Genomic DNA, 26,014 nt, shown 5'->3' with positions numbered 1-26,014 from the left:
GTTATCTAGTCGACTAGTAATATTTTGCTCTGGAAGCCGATATAAAAAAAATTTTAAATCGCATGTATATCATTAATTTTTATCATTATTATTATTATTAATTATAATAATCAATTATAATTAAATAGATAGATTTATAAGGTGATGAAAAAATGACAATTTTATATATTTCTTATATAATTTTAACTGAGATAAGATAGTATATTAAATTAAATAATTTTTTATAATCAAAAAATAAAATATCAAATTATATAGAGTTAAAAAAAAATTAATAGACGTCCGGTAGAACAAAAAAAATATAATTACTGCCAATAGATTTTGTCTTCCAAAAATCGAAAATAATAAAAACATTCCACTTAAAGATCGTAAATTAAAAAATTAATAGTTTTTAACAAAATAAAGGACGTAATAATAATAAAAATCATGAAACTTGACTATCTGTAATCCAATAATGCAATAAGAGAAACGGGTGCTTTATTCTAAAGGAAATAAATAATATCTAAAAATTGTTTTTTAATTAAGCATCGTAATTGATAGAATGAATAGACGAGTAATTTTTGCAATAGATTAAAATGTATGTTAAAAATGTGCAACGACGCCGATAAGTAGAATAGTTTTATAATATTTAATTAACTGACGAACAAATATGTCAATGATTATTTAAAATAAAAATTAATAAAACTTTAAACGTTAAATATTGAGTGTAATTAAAATGCTACTTTCTACAGTAATATTTTTATTGATCAATACATAACGATATATCTAACATAAAACACTAATTATTAATTAATTATTTTAGAAAGATAATAAAATACAATGCGCAAAGAAATATATTTGTAAGAGTTATTCATTTGCGGTTCTGGCGTCTTACAAATTTTTGGTTACTGTAAAAGTTGAATTTTTTTATTGTAAAAAATGTTCTCATATAATTTAAATGATTTTTTCTTATAAATTTTATTATTAAAAAATTTTAAAATAAATAAATTAAAATGGTTAAAAAATTTTTGACGCTTAAAAATAAATTTTTTATCAATTAACGTATGAATAAATAAAATAACTAAAGAACATTTTAAACAATAAAAAAAATGGTTAATTACCGAATTTCCCGTAACAAAATTTAGTTTATCAACAGAGCGTAAAAAAAATGTCACGGACAATTAACAATGAAAATTTTCTCCATTGTATCATTCCTAAAAAAAGAACAACAACAATGATGATAATAACGAACCTTAGAATAACAGAAATGAAAATTTTAAACCAATCGATTTATCATTCTGAATAAAGTATAGCTTTCTAACATGACGATTGACTGGAATTATAATTCCACTTTCTATTGCTTATCATACTTATTATTATTATTATAATTATAATTAATATTATTACAACTATCCTATACGTTATTTTAAATTCCGTTGTCTTGAGGTTTTTATTTAAATTAAGCATTAAGTATATGAATTTTTAATAACTGGGATATAAATCTGTCAAGCGTCACACTTCGTTAACATGCTGATGAATATTGTAAGCACGTCCACCGCGACGTGACTCCCTTGGTACAATCGGTAGATTTATTTTATGTGGGCTGTCAACTGACTGTTGTTTCTGTTGTTTTTGTTGGTGAGCGTAAACAAAAGTCGTCCTGCCTTCATCAGCGTGCCCGATTCTCGCCGATTCTTTAACAATATTGTCCTGTGCACTCAGTAATTGTTTGAATCTCTCATCACTTTTTTCTTCCAGGGTAAGATAGTGATCAAACATACGGGCATTGCGTTCCGTTTTATTATTATTATCATCATCGTTCGAATTATTTGTTACTTCTTGTCTTGAAGCAGCAGTTTCTTGTGTATGTTTATTGTTGCTGGTGAGATTTAATCGAGGATTGAGATTGAGGCCGAGCCAATGTGAAAAAAGTGCAATGCCTTGTTCAGCGCTTGCTGATACCGCGGCTAATATCGCATCGGTATTAATTTCTTCATCATCATCTTCTTCTTCCGGTGTATCAGGAGCTTCTGTTGTGCTTTCGATGCTGCGTTAAAATAAACCAACCATCAAATAAAAAGTAGCCAAAAATTTAACAGATATATCGACGTTTTAATTAGTAAATTGTCTAACTTCATTTTAGAGAATCTTCTATTTGAACGAAAAAAACAATTAGTTCAAAATTTATTATCACTCTAAAAAACCATTTAATATCTAATAGAGATATAATATTTAGGTTTGAATTATTCAAATAATTTATAATTGGATTATTACTACATCAAAATGTTAAAAAATGTCACCCTCTATAAAAAATAAGGAGTTCGACCAATTGCTAATTAGACCGTCGATATATTAAAAAATTAAACATAATTTCTAGTTACCTTTCTGGAGGAGTCTGAATTTGCTTAACATTGTGATTAAAATTAAAGCAACCGACGTGATAAGTCGCCTGTGGGGATCGCATCAATGCTGGTTCAATAACCAAACAGCCATCGTAATCTGATTGGTCGTGTCGCTTGATTGACGTAAACTTGGCGCACAACTGGGCCAAATCCGAAAGTAGATTCATACAGGTCGGTTTGTTAGCCGCGTCCGCTGTTCAAATAATACAACAAATTACATTAGTCTACATTGTGTCACGTACAAAATAACAATAACAATAATTATTATTTATTCAATTATAAATTAGTGATAGTGACCTATCTTTATGGTTGCGTTGTGTACAGGATTGTCGCCGTAATTTAGATTCAACGATACGTTGTCTTCTTTCTGTCTAATATTTACACAAGCCGGGCCACCGAGATCGATCGTTGACGTTAAATTAAGATCGACGCAACACAAACAACCGGATGTTTGGCAAAGACACTTTGATTGAGGCATCGATGATCTTCCTTCTGTTTCGTGTAGGTCCCATGACAAAAGTGTTTCTATATTTCAAAAAAATTAAACAAAAATTCAGGTATTAAAAATAATCTTTAAAAATTAAAAATTTTTTATCAAAAAAAGGAAATCAATTGTAAAAATTTTTCCAAAATTTCCAGGTGATTTGTGATGGTGGCAGTCTAATTGTAAAAAATTTTTCTTACCGAGTATTCCAGCAGATGATACAGCGACGATAGCACAAGAAATAATAATTAATAACTTGATGGCCATATTTTGGTGATCTTAATAGTTAGGACAAGTTGGGACACACGCGATTAGATATTAAGAGTTAGTCTTATAGTTCACAACACTGTCAGGCAGTCAGTCAGCCAGCCAGCCAGCAACACGGCCCAGAACTCAGACAGACTTCTCTTGAGTCTCTCGAGAGAATCAAGAGTAGAGAAGAGAAGGTAGCCAGGTATGAGGTATAAGGTAGAAGGTAGAAGGTAGAAAGAGGTACAAATAACCGTCAAGGATCGGCGCCACTCCTGGTGAGCGCCCACCAACCAAACGGACCCAGAACCAGAGACAACTGTCAGAATAAGTGTTTAATGACAAGGAAATGGTGAAAATACATTAACATTTAACTGGCCCAGCGATAAACACCTATCCGGAGAAGAGTTTCTGGGTCTGGGAGAGAAGAAAAGAGAAGAAACGTTTATTATTATTTTATTTACCAAAAGGCGCTCCGGGACTGTAATTAATAATTGTAATTGAGTTATATTTAATAAGTTACGGGTTTTATTTTAAATAATAGTGGGGAGGATTTGGATTATTTTAATTTTTAATGTCAGTGTGTATAAGGAATCTTCTACTGAGTTGACACTGTATGTTGTCATTTCTGGTGTGTGTGTTAGCTACGAGCTGGCGACTCCACACTCTACACCAGAAGATATCCAGGTGTTGGGTGTCTGTACACATGAGATGCCTTATTTTTATTGGAGGACAACTGCTGGTGAGAGTACGTCATTGGATGAGGATTATTTTCAAGTTTAAGCAGAGGGATTGGAGGCTACGGGCAAGGAACCTCATGTAGGTTACCGGGTGACCCTCTTCTGGTGAACCCGGTACCAGTTGTCTCGACCCAACACACTCCTACGTTTATATAAGTATTTATTTTTACTATAATTTTTATCTTTTTTTTTTAATTGTCATAAAGAAATTTGTAAATAAGACGTTTTCAATTTTCACCCACTGTAATCTTCAATTATAAACAAATTATACTTTATGTGTTTCCAGAAGCTGCGAATAACTAGTTTGGAGTGCAAATAAATACATTACTGGGGAAAAATACTTTATGCATTAACCTGGATGTCCGTCAAACAAAAATTAATGGACGATTGTTGACTCTTGATGTTTAAAATAATAAAAAATATACTAAAAATTTATTCTTTATTTTACGGATAGTAGATGTTTGATTGAGACTAAACAGACTAGAATAATAACAGTGCAAATTTGTTTTTTAATTTGCAATTATTGAACTAGACCTCGTTATCTGTTCATGAATGCTAAATGAAGAAATTCAAAAAATTATGACTATTTTGAGACTGTCATATTAAAAAAAAAAATAATTGTACGAATTTTTATAAATATTTATTGAATTTTTTTAATGTAAAAAAACTACTAATGAAAAAATTAATAGTATTATTATAATTATTATATCTAATTAAATAATTTAAATAAAAGACATCAACCCCTATAGTTAATTACTCGAGACAACTAGCAGACAGTTATTTCCAATTAACACTAACTATTATTATTATTTTAATGGTCAAGTTTTCTTAATAGAGTATTCTAGAATGCCGGTAAAAAATAAATGCCCAAGGTTTTGTCTTGATTAAAATTTTTTATTATCCAGTAAACCAAGAAATCAATTAACGTCTGTTTGTTTTGTTTTTTTTTCTTCTTGTAATTTAATTACTTAATTTTGCTAAAAAAAAAAAAAAATATTTCCCCGAGTCCTGAAAGTTTAATGAACTTCATATTTAAATATTTTCTTTTACGTCAGTGCTCAACACATTGCAATTTTTAAAAAAACTCATTTAAATTTATAAACATTTCATTTTTTAAAAGTAATTATATTCGACAAGTGAGTAGAGGTAAAAGTGATTTATATTCATATTTATAAATAACAAAACCTGATTCAATTAAGAAATCGTAATACCAAAAATATGCATCGCAATCATCATCTTGATCTTCATTGCTATCATAACAACAGCAGGTCGATACATACATACATAAATATTGACAAAGTTAAAACGGAAGGACAATACTTTTCCTTATACTGGATTCCGGGGTACGATAAAAGATTATTAGCCAAGGTAAACCGCTTCGGGCCACTACTTTCTTCGACCCACTGACCAGAGAAAGGTAGTAGACGATGTGTGCCTCTCCAAATAAAATACTAAATCCATTCTACTATAACTATTTTCAAATATCAGCTTATATCCATCCCATTATACGGTACCTGTCCATAAAAAAAAATTTTTTTTTTTTTTTAACATAATCTTCACTCTAGCGGACTCGAACCCAAATCAGTAGTTTCTAAAAAAGTTGATACAAAAATAACAGTGAATGTATTACTAATGCAGCGATAAAAGTTTTATTGGCATACCATTGCATCAAGCTTAAACTTTATGTCCATCATTGGCCAGCATAATGACAAAGTAATCAGTTCAGGCTCCATTCAATACTTAGACTTATAAACAATTAAATATACAAGTCAGCAGTCGACAGCCGACAGTCCTTTCTCGCTTCCGCGCTTCGAACTCTAAGGCATCAAGTCATATTTATATTACCTAGAAGCACATAACATTAGAATGCTTAATAATTAAATACGGTAAGTAATGGTATTTGTCCAGTGGAGGTGGCTTGACCGACTTTAAGAGCAACCTTACCAGGGGGAGGGGAGCCGGGTGGCATCTTCAGTTGGATATTCGACTTCGTAAGATTAACAGTTTTAAAAGAGTTTTAACCGAGAGGATACACGACTAAGTGTTAATATTTTTTTCTTCCAAGCTTGATCAATTAAAGTTCAATTATTACATGTAAGTTTTGTTATTACTTGTTTTTTTAATTTCTTCTTCAACTGTAATTATAATGTTAGTTTCTTTCTTTGAAAATTTGAAGATAGAATTTAATTTTGATTAGTTTTTAGAGCAAAGTGCCCGGAAATTAAAGAAGAAATAGATAACTGTATGTGCAATAAATAGCAGTTGACCATTTTTAGTTAGATAATAATAATAATAATGGCAATTAAATTGGACAAGTAGCACCATAAGCGTGATGTATGAGGACAGAATGTTTCAAAGTCGTAACTGAGCTAGTGGCTTTGACCGTGACCGTGATGTAGGCCAACCTGTTGAGTTTTGTAGTCAAGAAATTTATATATGTATAGAGTAGAGTAACATCTAATGAAGAAATAGAAATTTAGTTTTGTTACTCTGTGACACGTCATATATTCAGACATAAGAGCTTTTAAAAAAAACGGTTAAAATATAATAATAATAAATGTAAATTTGCTTGAAATAATCTTCATTGTTATTCGCTCCATAACTATCAGGATCTTTTTATCTTTCTGCTATTCAAATTCAAACTATTTAACTCGGTAGACCGTGAATTTTCTATGCTAACTATTCTTCTTGTTCTCATTCTTATTTTGCATTCTTGTTTGTCAGAAGTTAGAACACTTGGTGTTGTTAGTTGTTACATTTATATTCATATTTATTTTGTTGTTTCAGAAGATAAAAGAAGATAACAATGCGGTTGTCCACGGTGTTTGAGTTACTGCTAATTTTTTTATTGATAGCCTTCGCGGCTTACGGAAGAGTTATCGGTAAGTTTTTATGCTTAGATCTTAAATATCAATAATACTGAAAGAAAAGTATGAAGCAAAGAGTTATTTTTATTGAGGAGATTGATTTTAGATCGAGATGAAGCTACGAGTCTCAGAAGAGTCGCTAGAGCTGCTGAAGGAAGGGTGAAACAAGGAAATTTGGGTGTGTCGATTATGTCACTCAAGCAAGCCACTGAAAATCTTAATAATTATTGTAAATGTGATAACGATGTTTGTCAATGTTGTCGCGATTTTCATATTCCTGTTGTAGTACTTAAAGGACCAGGTATGATTTTTATTTTTTATTGAATCAAGTTTTTAGTAGAAAATTTATTATTTATGTTTTAAAGAAGAAGTTGCTTTCTTTATTCTTTCTTTATTTTTTTCTCTATCGCTCATTTTTTATTAAAAAAATTAATATATTTAGAATTTATTAAAAGTTACTTATTTAATTTTACTTTGGATTTAATTATTAAACATTTAAAATTTAGCCAAATTGGGCTTAAAAATTTTTTTATTTCATTTTTTTATATTTTTTATGGACAGTGAGCGAAATTTTTTAATTTTTGATTTTTTTTTTAATTTTTTGGTCATTAAAAAATTAATTTTATTCTTGAATTTTGAGCTTGAAGACTTAAAGATTAGTTCAAGCTGAATATTTATTGTAAAATAAAATTTACGAGTTTGAATAGATATCCTACTTTCTCACTTAGTGTGATTTGCTATTTAAATAGAAAATTGAAAAAATAAAAAGAATAAACGCTTTGTATTGATAAAATAAATATTTTTAGTAAAACTTTCTAATATCTTAAAAAAGTTTAATGGTAAAAGCGTTAAATAAAATACTAAATTTTATCAAATAATTGAAATTATTTTTATACAATTGAAAATAAATTACTATGATGAGTAGAGCCGTAATTTTTTTATTTGAGAGTCGTATTAAAAAACAGTTAGCTAATGGGCTAATAGGAAACGGAATTATTTTTACCGTTAGGAGTTAAATAAAAAAGTTGAGCCATCAACTTAGACACTCTAAGATTATATCTATATTTTAGAAATATTTTTTTTTTATATTTCAGGCTGCGCCTCTATAAGGTACTTTGAGAAAGATAATTTGGAATTTCAGTTGAGTTTCGGTGATAATCTTTTGTCAAGCACCGTTGTTAATGGTAATTATTCTAATTCTTTGATATACTTTTAAAAAATAAATTATATTATTCATGAAAAATAATAATTATAATTATTATTACATTATAGGTAAAAAACCTCGAACAATTTGCGTACCGATGCCTGGTGGTTTCTCCAAATTCTGCGGAAGAATATACTCAATTCAACGGGAATCAGACAGTAATTTCAAAGCATGTCTCGGTTTAGAATTACAATCAAATTATGAAGTTGAAGCATCACTTCGTGTTAGCTGTTTTAGGTATTTATTATTATTAATTAATTTATAAAAATACATATAATTATATATTAAATATACACAAAAAAAAATACTTTTTAATTTTTCATTTTTTTGAATAAATAATTATTGACTATTTTTTATTAAAGTCAATTTTTATCAATATTACAATAATTATTTAAAAAAAAATAAAAATTACAATTATTGCAATTAATCATACTTAAAAAATTACATACCCACTTTACAAAAATTAATTTTTAACTTCCTGCTAAGAAAATTGAAAATTTTCAAAAGTCGGGAAGTTATTGTTTTCACCCCGTTTTTCGAAAATCGAGTTTTCATCAGATCTCGACGTTTTGAGGTCCTAGGAAGCTTTCCTGACTATTTCCGCGGTGATGTCGCCGTGTCTGTATGTGTGTGTGTGTGTGTGTGTGTGTGTGTGTGTGTGTAAATCTCTCATAACTTTTGAACGGATCATCCGATTTGATCGAAATAAGCGGCTTTCTGAAGAGAGTTCCTTTGCCCCTAGAATTCTGATACTAATTTACAGAATTTGAGTCGATCAATTTTGAGAAATCTCAAAAATAAAATTTTCAAAAATTCGTTTTTTTGAAATATCTTTTAAACGGCTGAACTGATAAATTCCAAGAACTAATCAGCTCTTAACCTCAAAAAACCACGTCAATTGCCACCAGCCCGGTCAAAATCGGTTGATTTGTTCGTGAGATATCGTTGTCGAAAAAAATTGAAAAAAATATTTTTTTCAGAATTTCTATGAAATTTTTAGTCTGACCAGTAGTTTACGCTTAAAAATTTTTCAAAGGACTCAAAAAACTGCGTTGAATACCGTAAACCGCGAGAAAATCGGTTAATTCATTCAAAAGTTATTGCGGTTTGAAAATTCAAAAAATAGTCTTCTACGAAACTTCCACTAGCCTTTTGAGCTTGAAGAGCTCAAAAGCACAGAACGGCGATTTATTTGAGCTCGGAGAGCTTAAAATTACACAAAAATTATATTTTTAAGCTCGAAGAGCTTAAAAAATAAGTGAATTGTTGAGCACTTAGGTATGGAGGTAGCGGGAACTTGCAGGGATGGTCTTTAGGGTCAACCGTTTTCCTAATTTTTTTTAGTTAATATTATTTTGTAAAAAAATTATTTTTGATTAATACTCAATTTAAAGTTAAAAATTAAAACTGACCGATCAAGAAAAAGTAATTTATTATTTTAATTTCACTTAAAAAAAAAAAAAAAAAAAAAAAACAAATTACATAATTATTAATATTAATTCAGAACAATTCTTATAGATCCTACACGGAAAGAACAAGATTACGCTGGATACCATCCCAGATTATACTGAGTAAAAAAAAATTTCAGATAGTAGCTAGTATAATCCAGATTACAATGAGTATAATCCAGTTATCACGCAGTATAATCTGGATTTTTCTAGCTACTATCTGAAATTTTTTTTCACTACAGATATCACTGAGTATAATCTGGAATGATATCGAGTGTCATCTTGTTCTTTCCGTGTAGTTTTAATTAAACAGCCCATAATTATTACATTAATTATTACTTGCCAGTAATTATCAACATTAAAAAAATGATATCCCATCATATTAATTTACAAATTAAAAATATCAAACTTCTTTCAGTTTCGGTCCCGAGGGTTTGAAATTACGCCCTGCGGAAGCTTTCCCTCCAACAGAACTAAGCGAGACTGAAGACGAAGATGACGACGATGACATCGAAGCAATATTCGATTACGATGACGAAACCGACAACAAAAAAGACATAAATCAACTGCCGTCTAAAAACACCGCGGTAGCAGGTGGCATTCAACCAGCTGACGAAGAAGAAGAAGAAGATGATGATGATGATGATGATTATTCATTAGGCCTAGATGCTATTTTTGACATCATAACCGGAGATGACGAGACTGAGAAGAAGAAGAAACCAGCTACTGTAGCTCCGTCACCTCTTACTGTTCTTCCACTTATCAACAAACCAACTCGTAGACCGATTGTTGCTCATCCAACCACTAAAGCTCCTAAAGTTCAAGCCGAAACTTCGACTACTGAAGCACCGATCGTCGAAATCGTTGGTCCAGTTGGTTTCAGTGCTGAAAGTTCAACGGAGGTTTCTTTGAAAAACGAAACTGAAGTCGCGGAAGAAGAAACTACTGAAGCTATCACCGAATCTTCAGTAGCTTTAGAAGTAGAGTCCAGCACATATGTCTCTGAAATGAGTGATTCTAACAAGACAGAAGCAGTACTTGAAGCTGCTGCGTCTGATGATAACAAACAAGTTGTCAAAGTGGAAAAAGTGCCGGCGATTAAAAAAATAATTGTCGGGGTTACTGATAAGAAGACTAGTATCACTTCAAACAGCGTTAATGCGATAAAAAACGACGTGAAGAAACCTGTAGCCAAACCTGCGAAGCCGGATCTTGTTCCTAGTGCTGATTCTCACAATACTGATAGTGAAAATGATGATGATACCGAAGATATTGAGGATGATGATGAAGACGACGAAGATTTGCTCAGTGAAGCTATAAGTGACGACGATGATGAGGAAGAAGAAACGGAAACTAATGAAGATGAAGAAGATGATAATGATAAGCTCGAAGCTTCTTCAACGGAAGGTGACATCAAACGACCAACTGATGATAATCATGAAGAAGTCAGTGATGAAGATTTACTCGATGACGATGATGACGATGATGATGATGAGGAAGAAGCTAACTTGATGTCCGAGATTATTGGTGACGATGATGATGATGAAGGTGATAAAAAGAAGAAGAAGAAAAATAAAAATGTGTCGACTACTGAAGCTTCTAAAAAAGACGAATACAGCATCAGCGATATTTTGAACAGAAAAATTAGCAGGCGTGGAAGACAAAGCAAGGTTATGAGGCTGTAAATTTATTTAAATTTTTTGCGTTGTAGATTGAAATTATTTTACCACCGGACTATAGTAGAAAAATTAATTGGGGGTTTTTGGTACCTAAGGTATCAAGGAAATTTATAATTTGGGTAGTATTTAATTATTTAAAGTGCAACGAGTTATAGGTCAGCCATATTTTAATTACTAAACTCTTGTAAAATAATACATGTATTTATTTATTTAATTATTTATATAATTATTTAATGTATTTAAGTAATAAAATAAAAGCAATGATTAATTTTTGTATGGATTTTTTCTTTAATAAAAATGAAAATTTTTTTAGTAAAAAATAGAAAAGTATAATCATAACATTTTTTTTTTTCAATTAAATTTTTCAATTCAATGAAAATACTATTTAAAATAAAATTTTTGCTGGTAAATTAATTTATCAGAATTCTTTAGATAAGTTTATAAATTTTTACAAGAATTGTGCTCTTAAAATTTATTGAAAATTTCTTATCTAAAAATAATTTATTTATGAAAAAAAAGTGTCATTTTTTTATTCAAAATTAATAAAAAGGCCAATGCATTTAAAAGAAAATTAAAATGAAATAAATTTACATTAGAGACAATAAAGATTATAATAAATTTCTGACAGCGATAATAAATGTAATTTACTACACTAGATAATTATAAAACTCAAGTAATCAACTTGAACTTGCATTAGACAAAAAGAATTGTAAATATGATTAACTAACAATTTAAAGTCACCTTTACTATTGTGATTTGAATACTGTCTAAAAAACTAATAATATCATATATAAATACTAGCATTATTTGTTATGTATGTGTGTCATCAAGAGGATAAATCAGCAAGACCACAAGCATTCGGAGTTAAAAGAGCGGTTTGCAAAACTTTCTCTGGAAAGTTATTCATTTTTTTTTATTATTTTTATAATGTTACATAGGGAGTGTGTATATTAATGTGTGAGTACCATCCTCCCTATAAAATTACCTCTCGAACGGTACATAACAGGGTAAGCGGCAGTACTTTTCAAGCACTCGTAAGCTTATCATACACTTGACTGAACTTCTACTTATCTGTTGTTTTAAAATAAACGCTTTTAGTTTTACTCTTTTATTTATTTTTATTCTTTCATAATGTTTACCTCAAAATTGTTTCATTTTTATTTGAGTGGTTTATCTTTTTTATTGATAACAGTGTTTTTATTTCCCGACTCCGTTCAATCACAATCTAACGCAACGATTACGCCGTCAACTAAAAAGTTTCCATGTAAGTATATATTATAATAATCATTATTTATAATTAATTTTCTTCAAGTAAATCTTTTGATTATTTTTTTTTAGTATTGATGCCGAAGAAATCAATTTATTATGATTTGAGAAGTCGTAAGCCGTATGAATTAGAACTCGACGATACAGAGAGATTTCCAGATTCACCTTTAAGATATGTATCACGCAGTGCTAATGGATGCAGCTGCAGTAATTTGACATGTGGATGCTGCGCTGGTGTTAATTTAGAATTTTTCAATTTTGACCAAAAAGCTTGCTCGAATATCACAATGGTTCCCGAAGAATTTGCTATGGATTTCCGGCTAATTATTAATGACAATGAAGTTATGAAACAACGTGTCACTGGTAAGATCACTGTAAATGTTAATAATTTTATTTTTACAAATTTTTTATTTTTAGTGTGAAATTAATAATTTATTACATAAGAATTGTGATTACAAATATTTTGATATTAAAAATTACAATAATTTTTAATATTAAATAAAAAGAAATATAACTTAATTAATAATAAAAATGAAAAATATAAAAGGGTATTCTGGTTTAGAAATTTGAAAAAATCAATTTTTCATATTTTCAAAGCTTAACCCTTTAAGAATATGTTCTTAGAAGGATTTTAGAAAATTCGAATTATTTTAGAAGATATAGCTGTTTTTCTGACCTGGCATCTAAACCGGCCCGGCCGGAACTAGACTGCGAGAAATTTTACGCGAAACTTTAAACGCGTTTTTCTAGAAACTGTCTTTTTTAAAACGATATTCACGATTTCTCAAGTTCTACTGAACCGAATCACTTGATATCTATAGTAAAAATATTGATTGCCTTTTTTTTACGGCACTTCAAAATTATCTCAAATTTATGGTTCTAGACCAGAATACCCCCTTAAGTCGAAAACTTATATTTCCTCTTAAATAGATTTAAAAATGATTGGTAAAGTATTTATTTCATGAAGAAAAAAAAAATAAAATTACAGTTTATAAGGTAAAAGCCCCAATATATGATCATGTACCAGTATATGATCACTCCATGTATTTGTATACCTATATTTGTGAATATAGATATACAAATACATGGAGTGATCGTATACTGGTACGTGATCATCTATTGGGGCTTTTACCTTATAGTAATAAAAGTCGCTTTAAAAATAAAACTGAAAAAATTACAGTTTGAAATAACATCTTTAAAAATTCAATTTTAAATATTAATTTTCACATCTTTAAATATAATTTTACATTTCAAAGTATATATTAAAAAATTTGTAAAAATTATAATCTGAAACTGTAATTGCTCCAGTTTTTTTTTTTTTTTTTTTTTTTTTGAAGTGCCACGTTACAATATAAAGTTTAAATTTTTCTTTTTTCCGTATATTTATCGCATTAAAAAATGTAATAAGAAAAAAAAAAAAGATAAACCAACGAATTCGTGTTTTTATCATTATTGTCGACTTCTAGTATATAAATTATATTTATTAAAAATAATTATTTAAAAAATAAATATGTTTGCAGGAAGAAATCCTCCGCCGTTGTGCATGCCATTGAGTTTCTTACCGATTGTAAGTTTCTGCGTCCGTGTCTACGATATCGGCATAATTGATAGAAAAGTTCGTGCATGCGTTGATTTCGAGACTCGCATAACATCCTGGCCAATTTTCGTTCTTCATTTTAATTGTGTCAAAGTGGGGACTGACGGTGTCACCTGGGTGCCAACTACAACTCACAACAAGCCAACAGCAGCTCTTGAAACGAGTTTCAATCCTACGAAGCCCGGGTTTTTGGTGCCTGAAGTCTACGATGAAGTTAATTTTGAGCAATCTGACCAGATAGTCGCCTCAAATGTTTCAGAAATCGTCACCGATGATCTACCGATTGGTTCTCTCAAAGTCTAGATTATTAAAAAAAAATATTTATTTATTTATTTATTTATTTTATGTTAAAAATACAAAGAACTTTTCTCCTTTTTCTTGTTAACTTTTCTTCTCATCTTTTATATTTTATTTATGTTTGTATTAATTATAATAAAACAATTGAAGTGGAAAGTATTAACTATCTGTATACACAAGGTGAGCAAATAATGAGTTGTTTTATTTTATTTTATATATAATGAACCTAAATTTCTCCTTTTGTAAAATGAGGCCATCATCTCTTGGAGAACAGTCGTGAGCGGTTCGTCGTTGAAACCACTTGACTCTTCACCGATTAGTAATTTCATAAAATTCGCGCTTTTATTTATTAATTTATTCTAAATTAAACCTGTGATTCCAATGGCTCGATACTTTTACTGGTTACTTTCGACGATAATTATTAATTTATCGTTAATTAAAAATTCAGATAATTCTGTGGTAATAAAAAAATCAGTGGATGGCTCGCAAAGTTTAATGGCAATAGCTAATTATTCAAAGCAAGCCAGCCCGGTTAATTTTAACAATACTTCTGGAGTTTCAACGACTAATAATAATATTGTTAATAACAATACGACTGAAAATAAAGAAAGAGCGTGTAAATGCGGCGGCGGTGTGTGCTCTTGTTGCTCAAAGTTATTGTACGACAGATGGAAACAAAAAGCCTGTGTTGAAGTTATTTATGAACCGGACGAATTCAGTTTTACGGCAAAAGTAATGTTCAATGACCGGGTGCTCTACACGAGGAGCGTATCCGGCAAAAATCCGCGGCCTATTTGTGTTCCGTTTCCTAGAATTCCTCTGGTGAGGGCTTGCGTTAGGTTTTATAATATTTACTTTCAAGGACGTAATGTACATATGTGCGTCAGCATGGAGGGAAGGTTCGATGACACCACGCTCGTTAAGGTAAACTTCCGTCATTACTTTTATTAATTATGAAGCTTAAATTGCTTGCGATATTCTAAAATACTTAAAAAAAAAAGATCAAGATTTATAATTATTCATGTTTCTCTAAAAAAATTAAATAATTTTTTTTTTAATCAGATTATTTAAAATAATATTGCTGCCAAAAATTTTCAAAAAAGTCTTTTTATTTTTCATTACAATATCTGAATTTAAAATAATTTTTTTTTCTTCAATATCTATATTAATAAATGAATAAAAATTTTTTTAAATGCCTAACTGGAAAAAATATAGAACCGATCTCTATAAAACTTAAAAAAAAATAGTTGCAGTCAAAGTTTTAAAGAACATTTTAGTATTTTATAGATGATCGATTGCTCATTTGTAATCTACATTTGTTGGATTATAAAATAATTAAATTTGATTATAAATTTAATGTTTATTTGAAATACAAATAAAAATTCAAAGATTTATTTATTGCTCATTTAAAAAGGTCCCTTCGCTCTAGTTCAGTCAAATGAAGTGTATTATCCAAGTGTTGACAAATTAAATTAAAGTACAAATGATAAATAATAAAATTGAAAACTTAATTTTATGAATTGATATTGAAGTCAAAAGAATTATAATATAAAACAAAAATTATTGATAATTTCAAAACTTTATTTCAAATATAAAAAATCAAAAACGAGACGGTATTCTTACGAGTATTTATTATAGTACACTGAGAAAAAAAAAACTTTTATTAAGAAAATTTTCTTGATACAAGAATTCATGTTCTTGAAAATTTTTAAGCATGTATATTCTTAGCTCAAAAACTTGTTAAATTGATTGAAATAATTTTTACTTAATTTAAATAAAGATATTTGTTTATCTGTTATTCAATGATAAATATTAATGCTCTTCTCTTCAGAAATTAATAATTAATCTTGAACCAAGAAATTGTTAATTGAGTAAAAGTGTTTTTTTTTTCTCAGTGTATTTTAATTTTTGGATATGTTGCTATAAAAATAAAGTGAATGATAAAAGATGAACAATTATTCTACTAAAAAATTATATTAATATGATGTTTAAATTTTATTTCAACTACGCAATCATAAATTCAAATAAAAATTGCAGGCTGGACTAGATTGCATAAGAATGGGCGCTAATGGTGTCGCTATAGTAAGACCTGAAGACGGTACTGGAATAGGACAACTGGAATTTTTACCTGATTCACCAGAAGACAACCAAGGTGATGATTATAGCGACGATAGCGGAAATAATAACAACAATGCTGACAATGATAGTGATGATGATGATGAAGACGATGGAGATGATGATGATGACGATGACGATGAATATCTTTGAGTAATATCACAAGCATAAATTAATATAAATAATTATTTATTTGTTATATATTAAAAATTTTGTTAACAAAAATAAAAATTGATATTTTACAACAATTTTTTATTATTAAAAACTACACAAAACCATTTTCACAAATCCATGATGAAATAACGTCTCTCATCACTAAAAATTTCCACAGTTTTGTTGTAGTATCCCAGAATGCATCGATAAACGAAGCGATTTGCAGTAAACAATAATTGAATTTATAATTTTGGATTTTGTAAAATATCATTTCGCTTAGCGCGAATAAAACTTTTATACTTTTGTCAATTTATGTTAAATAAAGTGATCACAGATTTTACTCGCTTTTATATCAATCCAATGAAGCTGATAATATAATTTGTCTATGAAAGAATAAAAAATAGTTCTATATATTGATATTTTAGCATGTGTATCATTGGCCTGATGAACTTTGCTCGATAATTCGTGATCTCGTGAATCGTACGCACGATCAGACAAATATTATCGTATGTAATGTGATTGAATTGTAATAATAATTATTTATTTATTTATTTATTTATTTATTTATTTATTTATTATTATTATTATTATTATTATTATTATTATTATTATTATTATTATTATTATTATTATTATTATTATTATTATTATTATTATTATTATTATTATTATTATTATTATTATTATTATTATTATTATTATTATTATTATTATTATGTATACTGAAATGAATAATGTGTGTAATGACCGTAGCGACTTTCACTGCCTGTTTCCCAAATAAAACAATTATTTTCCCGGTACTCGAAGTGTCGCATCAATTATTACTTCCTAGCGACAATCAGCGAGCTGGCAAAAATTTAGTTTTTGAATTGCTATTTCCGATGAAACACCTCTGTCAATGTGACCTGTTTCATTTCTTCTGTTGATATTTTTAAGAGTAAAAAGTATGATAGAATGTTTTCCAATATATTTCTTACAATGTTTGTAATTAACGTTTATTTAATAACTAATGGAGGTACTGATCATGTCGGGATTTTAAGTTCGAGGCAGAAAGTTGTAAATCGCAAAAATAGTAGGAATTTATTTTTTACAAGATCTAGAGTATTTAATGAAAGAGCTTGTTCGTGTATGACAGAATTATCATGCAGTTGTTGTGAAACGGCTTTCATGCTTTTTCATATGATGAATCGTAAAGGTGAGTAGAACAGTAACATTGTAACAATGAGCAAAGATTTCAAGAAATTGACGATTTCGTCTTTAATATACTTACGAACTTGTTAAAAAAATTTTTTAATAATTTGATCGAGTGTTCGTTGATTCCCACATTGACGGATTAAGGAACAATTTCAGGAAATCAGGACCTTTAGAAAATCTTTAGAAAAAATTCAAAGAAATCGATGAAGTATTGCTTAATCCGCTCATTGGTCGATTAAGAAAAAATTTAATGAGTTATTTCGTCATTTGCTTGTTGGTAACTAAAGAAGAAATTTTTTAATACTTCTAATATATTTAAAAAAAAAAAAAATTTTGAAAAAAAAACGAAAAATTCTTCGAATCAGGTGTAAGCGATGTAAGAAAAAATTTTCACGATTTCTTCGACAAGTTTCTTAATCTGCCAGCCACCTGATTAATCCGTAGTGGTCATTATAGGTCTAGATGACCCGAGATAATTTTTGAGTTGCTCTTGCTTTGAAGATATCATTCAAAATGGTATCTGTGGTACCATCTTGTATTGTTTGAAGATTTTTTGAGATTCATGGAAATTTACGATTTCAATTGCACAAATTAATATACTTTTGAAAAGCTCGACATGACACCACTTTTTTTTCAAAGTATGCGATATCCGGAGTAGAACCCTGAAGGTCATTTTTATTTATCTTACAAAATGAAGTTTTTAGAAAAAAATTTTTCGAAATTTGACTTTCTCGCATTTTTTTTATAATCAAACAATTAAAAAAAAATTAAAAAACGATTGAGTTATTCAACGGAAGTATTAAGAATTACTCTCATGTACGGTTCGAGTGAAAATATTGAAAAGAACGCAAGTAATAAAACCGATGATATATTTTTTAATATATTCTCACGATGATATTAAAAAAAAATTTCAAGAAATCGTTGATATGTTCCTTTATATAATATACGTATTAATGTTATTGTTGACTACTTTTTCAGTGTGTGCCAATATTATGTATCAACGAAATGGCCTGAACATCGATCTTACAATTGACGGAAATATTCTCAGCTCAATGACAGTTACAAGTAAGTAGTAAGGAATTAATTTTATTTCTTTCTACGTTCTTCAGTCATGGATACGAATATACCGAGAAGAAATAAAAATTATGTCCAGACACGGATTTTTTTATCAAAGAATTTGTTAGAATGAATAATTTAACACATTAATTTTTTGACAAAAGAATATCAAGATCTGTTTTCATTATTATAAGCTAAAAAACGAACAACTTCATTTGAATTAAACAAAAATTATTGTAATCAATTCAACCAATTCTTTAGACAAGAAAAAATTCTCCCAACAAAAAAGTGAATTATTGGAAATTTATAAGAATATACTTTCTTGTGTCAAGAACATTAATTTTTACAAGTATTTTTTTCTGAGTATATAATAAATCTATTTATTTAAATGAAAATGTTTCGCCATTTCTAAATAGTACAATTAATTTTTATTCATTTAAGTAAAATAGATCAATAATATTTATATCTTCGCATTATAAATGATTACTAAAAGTTTTTGCGTCATAACTTTGCAAGATTGTTCATTGGTATCAAGTATTTATAATTAAAACAACGATTATTTCCAAGCTTGTAATATTGTGAGCTAAAAATTTTCATAATGATATTATAAAGTATTGATATAAATAATCCAACGTTAAGTATTAAGTAAGACAAATTTAAGATATCAATATCAAATAATTTATTATTTCAGTCGAACTTGACATAGATGTTTTTTTTTAGATTACATGCCATTTAAAATGTGTTCATTAATTCCTGGAAGCTTATCTTCAAAAGTTTGCTTGAATATTTTAGAGCTAAACATCTTTTCTCGATCAATAACTGTCTGTCCGAGACTGGATTTTATGACACAAAATCACCGATGGATTTTAACTTACACTTGTATTAGTATATCAACTCTTCTGCCTGACATGAACATGGCAATGCCGATAAATTCGGCGATGATAGTCAAGTTTACTACAAATCGCCCTCAAAGTTCCACAAGTCGTTCACCAAGTCAGCAAATACAAACCGCGCCAACGTCGAATCAAATGATATCATCATTGAGCGTAAATTCACCAAGTCCAATGGTTTCAAAACCACAATCAACTGTTGGTTCATCAGAACCAACCTCTGCTAAAACTAAATCAACGAGTCCAATAGTTACAACATCGACATCTAAAACTAGACCAGCTTCTTCAACGGTCACAATGATGACAACTAAACCAATTCCAAGTAAAACCAAGCCAGCTACTGCACCCATGAGTACTACGAAACCTACTGAACCAACTTCTTGCAAAATTACTTCTGAAAGTTCTCCGAAGTAATTATGGAAAGTTAGGGTACTACACTCGGTTATATAATTATCGTTCACAATTTAATGAGACTTGTTATACTAGTACATTATATTATAATAAGATAAGAAACCAATTAAATTTTTGAAGGGCTGTAGAGAATCAGAAATAATATATTAGAGTAAAGGAACCAAATATTAACCAGGTAGTAGGGGTGTATATTGATATTCGATTCGAAATTCGAATCGAATTATTCGAAATTCGACGAATAATTCGAAAAAATTCAAATAATTCGAAAATTTTCGAATAATTCCCGAATAATTCGAACAATTCGCGAATCATCGAAATATTACTAGATTTTCTATTGTTTCCAATTTGAATTCGATTACATCGTGTATAAAAATATTATATTTATAAATTTATTTATTTACTAGCTGTTACCCGCCCGCTCCACTGGGCATTTTATAGAATTGTATTTTTAGATCTAGATATGAAATTTAATTGGAGTATTGTTTTGACTTGCACAGATTTCAAATTCCATCGGATTGGCCTGTCCCTTTTAACCATGTAATTATTCTATAGTTAATATTTATTGTAACGTTTAATATGCAATCACTGTAACATTCCCGTGGCTTTCTTTCAAAAATGAATAGTAATTGACACGAAGAAAATAATTTGAAATGATCATTGAAAGTTTCAGTTAAAGTAATTGCAGGTCTCATAAGTGAAGTTGGAATCTGCCCAGCTTAAAGTGCGACGAATTTTCTGTTAATACAAATCTTTTCCGTGACATCTATTTTATATAGAAAACTATAAAATTGAGCGCGCTTCTCCCTTTGTATCTTAGAAAAAGTTAATAATTAAGAAATGACGTTGTATTTTGTCTACTGATGATATTTTTAATGATATAAGCTCATCCTGGGGTTACACTTATCGAGACCCATCATTTGAGTACCCACACGAATTTTTCCATATGTTTTATACATATGATATTTCTCATATTTGTGAAATATATAAAATATATAACAAATTCGTGTGGGTATTCAAATGAAAGCTCTCGATGAGCGTAACATCAAGATGATCTTATATCTTGATAAATGTCAATAATTAAAAAATGACGTTGTATTTTGTCCATTCACAGTAAAAAATTTTTCGTCAAATTTAACACAAAAATTTGTGTTGATAACTTTTTTTACACAATCTGTGTTGAATCAACATACTAAAATGTTAAATTCTACACAAACATTTTTACACTTTACACAATGACGAAAAATTTTTTACTGTGTTGATGATATTTTTAACGATATAAGCTCATCCTAGAGTTACACTTATCAAGATCTTTCATTTGAATACTCACACGAATTTTATATATTTCACAAATATGAGAAATATCAAATACATGAAAAAAATCGTGTGTATACTCAAATGAACGGTTTCGATGAGTTTAACTTCAGGATGAGCTTATATCTTAAAAAATGTCAATAATTAAGAAATACAATTTATAAAAATATTGATAAATTCAATTGTCGATAATTAACATGTTGGCAAAAGCGCGCTCGATTTTATAGTTTTCTATATAAAATAGATGTCACGGAAAAAATTTGTATTAACGGAAAATTCGTCGCACTTTAAGCTAGACAGATTTCAACTTCACTTATGAGACCTGCAATTACTTTAACTGAAACTTTCAATGCACATTTCAAATTATTTTCTTCGTGTCAATTACTATTCATTTTTGAAAGAAAGCCAAGGGAACGTTACAGTGATTGTACATTAAACGTTACAATGAATATTAGCTAGAATAATTACATGGTTAAAAGGTACAGGCCAATCCGATGGAATTTGAAATTTGTGCAAATCAAAACAATACTCCAATTAAATTTCATGTCTAGATCTAAAAATAAAATTCTATAAAGTGCCTAGTGGAGCGGGCGGGTAAGGGGGCGTCCATTAATTACGTGAGGTGTTCTAGGGGGGGAGTGGATCATGCTAAATCTTACCAAATCTCACTTAGGGGGAAGGGGGGGGGGATCTTAACAAATATCACGTAATTTTTTCTCTAGCAGAAAACAGTGTAAAATTGCGTGAAATAGTATTTCTATAATAAAATATGGCCAAATTTGACACAATAGTGTTAGTCGTATTCGTCTGAACCCTGCAGAGCAGCAAAGTAGCGCTAGTAATTTGATTATTGATCGATAGAATTCACTAATTTTTTAGGTATAGATTTCTTTAGAAATCTATCGGTGGTAGCCGGTCATGTCGTAATTTTAATACAATTTTGTCATAATATGTTTAATTATCTTCAATTTAAACTATTGTTCGTCGACTTTTAATACTTTTTTCAATTTATTTCGTAGTTGAGAAAATTAAAAAAAAAATCAACAATAAATTAAATTTTAGCTTTTATCATCAAATGACTTTTATATGTAAAAAATCCTATTTTTTAGGTAGATGTCTTTAAATATCTATTTGCTGTAGTCAGTCTCATATCGTTATTTGCAAAAATATAATAAAAAATAAATTTTAGGACATTACGGCCTTTTAATAACGTGTTTTTTTCAATATTCAGACAAGAAATCTACCTATCCATTTCGGGTGTAGCCGAATGGCACTTTTTTTCTCAATAATCCAACCCGTTTACAGCCAAAACATAAATTTTGAACAATCTCGCGTGAGATTAGGGGAGGGGGGAGGGAGTTGAGGAAAATCTTACGAAATCTCATCAAGGGGGGAGGGGGGGGGGTTAAAAAATTCTCAAAAATGCCTCACGTAATTTATGGACGCCCCCTAACAGCTAGTAAATAAATAAATTTATAAATATAATATTTTTATACACGATGCAATCGAATTCAAATTGGAAATAATAGAAAATCCAGTAATATTTCGATGATTCGCGAATTGTTTGAATTATTCGGGAATTATTCGAAATTTTTCGAATTATTCGTCGAATTTTGAATCGAATATTAATATTCGATTCGGAACGAATAATTCGTAAGTTCGAATTATTCGTACACCCCTACCAGGTAGTATAACAATTTGATTTAAAAAAAAAAGCGCCACACCCGACATGGATAGGTAGATTTCTCGTTTGAATATTGAAAAAAAAAAAAACACGTTATTAAAAAGCAATAATGTTCTAAAATTTATTTTTTGTTATATTTTTGCAAAGACGATATGAGGCCGACTACAAAAAATAGATATTCTTGATTTTTTTTTAATTTTCCCAACTACGAAATAAATTAAAAAAAGTATCAAAAGTCGACGAATAATAGCTTAAATTGAAGATAATCATGTGAACTTAATATAGACTTAATATTAATGAATTTAATAGATTTAAGCTAATTAATATAGCTTAAAGATTATTTAAAGAAAAAGGGCCGAAATAAGTTAATTGAAACATTTTTTCAAATTTTCAAAATCACGGGATAAATTAAAAAAATCATCAAAACTAGACGAATAATACCTTAAGTTGTAGGAAATTAAATGAAATTTGAGATAAATTTCATAGATTTCATCTATCTTTTACATCTGAAAAATTATTTCCATAAAATATACGAAATTCAAAATTTTTCTAAAATGAATATTTCATAAAAATTTAATGTTATATTCAATACTTAATTATCATTTTTTTTATACTTCAAATTAAAATTTGCACATGCACATAAATATATGCAGTTATAATAAAAAAAATAAGCTTATGAACAAATGTCAAAAAGTTGTGAAAATTAGTCATTAGAACTTAATTTTGTCGTGTTTGGTAAGTACATTTATTATCAATTTATATAAAATTAAATATTTCATAATCAATAAATAAGTATTTGTTAAAACAATTGAATATAGAACATTAATTATAAATAACTTTTGTTATGAAAATCATGTTAATAATTGAAATAATACTCTGATCAACAATTGGTGTTATAAATTATTCAATATACCTACTATTAGTATGAATTCTGCATATTATTATTGGTCACTATGTGGAACATAGACGGTCAATGTTTAGTAAGTAATCGTCAATATTCGGAGCAGATTTTATTGCATTTCACAAAAAATACCGTCCAGATTTCAATAAAAGTTTAGATAATCAAAAAAAAATAACATTAAATAGTTTGCATAATTAAAAAAATAGATTCAGAGCATATGACAGAAATAATTAATAAAAAAAATTATCTCTGTATATTTTTATCTAATGCAGCGTTACATAAATAAATCTATTAAAACTTTTTACTTAATGTCTGACACTTGTGATAACTGTGGTACTACCTTAATTTAAAAAAAAAAGTATGACAATTGACTATTAGAAAAAAAAAGAATTGCCTTGAATTAAAAAAATGATAAGTATATATTTAATGAATATACTTTATTTAAAAAAATATAAATCAGCTAAAATCAATTATCGTTTACGCTGCAACGTCCATTTGTAAACGGGAGCCGATGTTTTGGAGCCTTGTTTAATAATTTTAGGTTTCGGTAAAGTTTTATCTTTCAAAGCTCTTCGCATTTCCAATTTCTGCTGGACGATTGCTAATTGAGATTCGCGCTCGACCCGCTTCTGTAGCTCCGTATAAGCCATGTGTTTCTGCTGTTCGATTTTGGCAGCAGTCGTTTCATCAATTTCAGGTAATTTGACCTTTTTCAGGACACTGAGTTTCGGTCTATTTGTCTTGCGGGCCAGAAGAGCCGGGTGAGTCTCCAGACGCTCAGCGACATCAAAAGATTTAACCTCCTTGTCATCGTCGACGAAAAAAATGTGTTTGTTTGGCGTTTGATCGGCCGCGTCGATCATATGCAACTGGCTCTGAAGTTTTTCAATTTGCCGTGCTTCCAAATGTCTTTTGTAAGCGATGTACTTCAAATCCTGGGTTTCCATCAACTTTATCTGCTCAAATGTGTGATCTTCTTTTTTTTGCTTCTCCCTATGGACACCTTTGTCCATCTTTGAATTTATCATATGAAAGTAAAACTCATCTGGGTTTTTATTCAATGCTCGTTTCCGTAAAAGCTTCAGAGTCGCTTGCTTTTCATTGTAATCATCAGCACGCAATTTGTAATCTTTCTTCTTTTCCAAAAGACCTAATCTTTTACGTTCTTCGGGCTGATGACGTTCAAGATGGGTCCTTTGACCAGTTTTGGCAGCTTTTTTCCACGACGACATTGTTTATTTATTATCTGAAATAAATAAAGGTATTTTAATAAATTATTTTTAATTAATTAAAACGAGTTACATCAAATCATGTTTTAATTTTTTATCTCGCAAAATAAATAATACTGAAATTAATAGAAAACTATCAATTTTTTTGATTATTGTAAGAAAATTTTTATAAAAAAATTCGACATCTAAAAATTTTAAAAAATTACAAGTGCAAATTTTTTAAAAATATTTTTTTATTATAACCGATTTTTAGTAAAAATAAAAAAAATTGTTAGATGTCTAATAACTTTTTTTTTTATAAAAAAACATTGATGATACACAGTAAAAAATTTTGCGTCAAAAAATTTTGTGTTAAATATTTAACACTTTTATGGGTAAATTTAACATTAATTGTGTTAAATTAACACAAAAAAGTGTTAAATATTTAACACAAAATTTTTTGACGCAATGACGCAAAATTTCTTACTGTGTATCGAACTTTTTCACATACAATTGATAATTATTTGTTTTTAAACATAAAATTGTTTTTTCAAAGATCAGACGTGCAATTTTTTTCATTTAAAATAAGTAAATGTATTTTTGTCGTAAAGATTTTTCTTAAATATTAATTTTTAAAAAATCTTTAGTAATATGCTGTTAGAATATTCGCAATTTAAACAAATTAAATGTCAACTATTTGAAAAATATCATATAAATAACTAAAAATGTAGTAATTTATGTTATTACTTACTTAATTCAAACAAATTCCTTAATAATTTATTCCTTTACAGTTTATTAAGCTTAATTGTTGTTAAACAAATTCAATGATATTCGAATCAATCACATGTGTTTATGCGTATAGAAAAATCAAATTTGGAGGTT

At 28.7% G+C, this 26,014-nt stretch overlaps 6 protein-coding genes across 7 annotated transcripts; 4 read left to right on the top strand and 2 right to left on the bottom strand.

The window, feature by feature from the left end:
- Positions 1-1,412: 1,412 nt before the first annotated feature.
- LOC123260204 lies at positions 1,413-3,285 on the bottom strand. Its single transcript, XM_044721214.1, has 4 exons — positions 3,063-3,285; positions 2,676-2,903; positions 2,358-2,571; positions 1,413-2,023 (listed from the first exon to the last, which is right to left on the bottom strand). The coding sequence occupies exons 1-4, from the start codon at positions 3,127-3,129 to the stop codon at positions 1,489-1,491; spliced, it is 1,044 nt and encodes a 347-aa protein (XP_044577149.1). The 5' UTR covers positions 3,130-3,285; the 3' UTR covers positions 1,413-1,488.
- Positions 3,286-5,800: 2,515 nt separating this feature from the next.
- On the top strand, positions 5,801-11,323 carry LOC123260203 (mitotic apparatus protein p62-like). Of its 2 annotated transcripts, none has more exons than XM_044721212.1 (6): positions 5,801-5,945; positions 6,639-6,733; positions 6,825-7,019; positions 7,813-7,902; positions 7,991-8,159; positions 9,789-11,323. In XM_044721212.1, the coding sequence occupies exons 2-6, from the start codon at positions 6,658-6,660 to the stop codon at positions 11,053-11,055; spliced, it is 1,797 nt and encodes a 598-aa protein (XP_044577147.1). In that variant the 5' UTR covers positions 5,801-5,945; positions 6,639-6,657; the 3' UTR covers positions 11,056-11,323. The 2 variants fall into 2 exon arrangements, with proteins under 2 accessions (XP_044577147.1, XP_044577148.1); XM_044721213.1 differs by having other exon boundaries at positions 5,817-5,945; positions 6,642-6,733.
- Positions 11,324-11,906: 583 nt separating this feature from the next.
- On the top strand, positions 11,907-14,286 carry LOC123259477. Its single transcript, XM_044720018.1, has 3 exons — positions 11,907-12,313; positions 12,388-12,678; positions 13,836-14,286. The coding sequence occupies exons 1-3, from the start codon at positions 12,181-12,183 to the stop codon at positions 14,213-14,215; spliced, it is 804 nt and encodes a 267-aa protein (XP_044575953.1). The 5' UTR covers positions 11,907-12,180; the 3' UTR covers positions 14,216-14,286.
- Positions 14,287-14,467: 181 nt separating this feature from the next.
- Positions 14,468-16,543, top strand: LOC123259478. The gene is made up of 2 exons (XM_044720019.1): positions 14,468-15,133; positions 16,247-16,543. Exons 1-2 carry the CDS (start codon positions 14,591-14,593, stop codon positions 16,475-16,477), a joined length of 774 nt encoding a protein of 257 aa, XP_044575954.1. The 5' UTR covers positions 14,468-14,590; the 3' UTR covers positions 16,478-16,543.
- Positions 16,544-17,659: 1,116 nt separating this feature from the next.
- On the top strand, positions 17,660-20,145 carry LOC123259077 (salivary glue protein Sgs-3-like). The gene is made up of 3 exons (XM_044719344.1): positions 17,660-17,672; positions 18,650-18,736; positions 19,448-20,145. The coding sequence occupies exons 1-3, from the start codon at positions 17,660-17,662 to the stop codon at positions 20,029-20,031; spliced, it is 684 nt and encodes a 227-aa protein (XP_044575279.1). The 3' UTR covers positions 20,032-20,145.
- A 4,197-nt stretch (positions 20,146-24,342) lies between these two features.
- Positions 24,343-26,014, bottom strand: LOC123259404 (probable U3 small nucleolar RNA-associated protein 11). Its single transcript, XM_044719901.1, has 2 exons — positions 25,884-26,014; positions 24,343-25,170 (listed from the first exon to the last, which is right to left on the bottom strand). The coding sequence occupies exon 2, from the start codon at positions 25,154-25,156 to the stop codon at positions 24,395-24,397; it is 762 nt and encodes a 253-aa protein (XP_044575836.1). The 5' UTR covers positions 25,157-25,170; positions 25,884-26,014; the 3' UTR covers positions 24,343-24,394.

Source organism: Cotesia glomerata, linkage group LG2, assembly GCF_020080835.1.
Source record: "Cotesia glomerata isolate CgM1 linkage group LG2, MPM_Cglom_v2.3, whole genome shotgun sequence".
Lineage (NCBI taxonomy): Eukaryota > Metazoa > Arthropoda > Insecta > Hymenoptera > Braconidae > Cotesia > Cotesia glomerata.
This window is presented reverse-complemented; position numbering and strand designations above follow the sequence as displayed.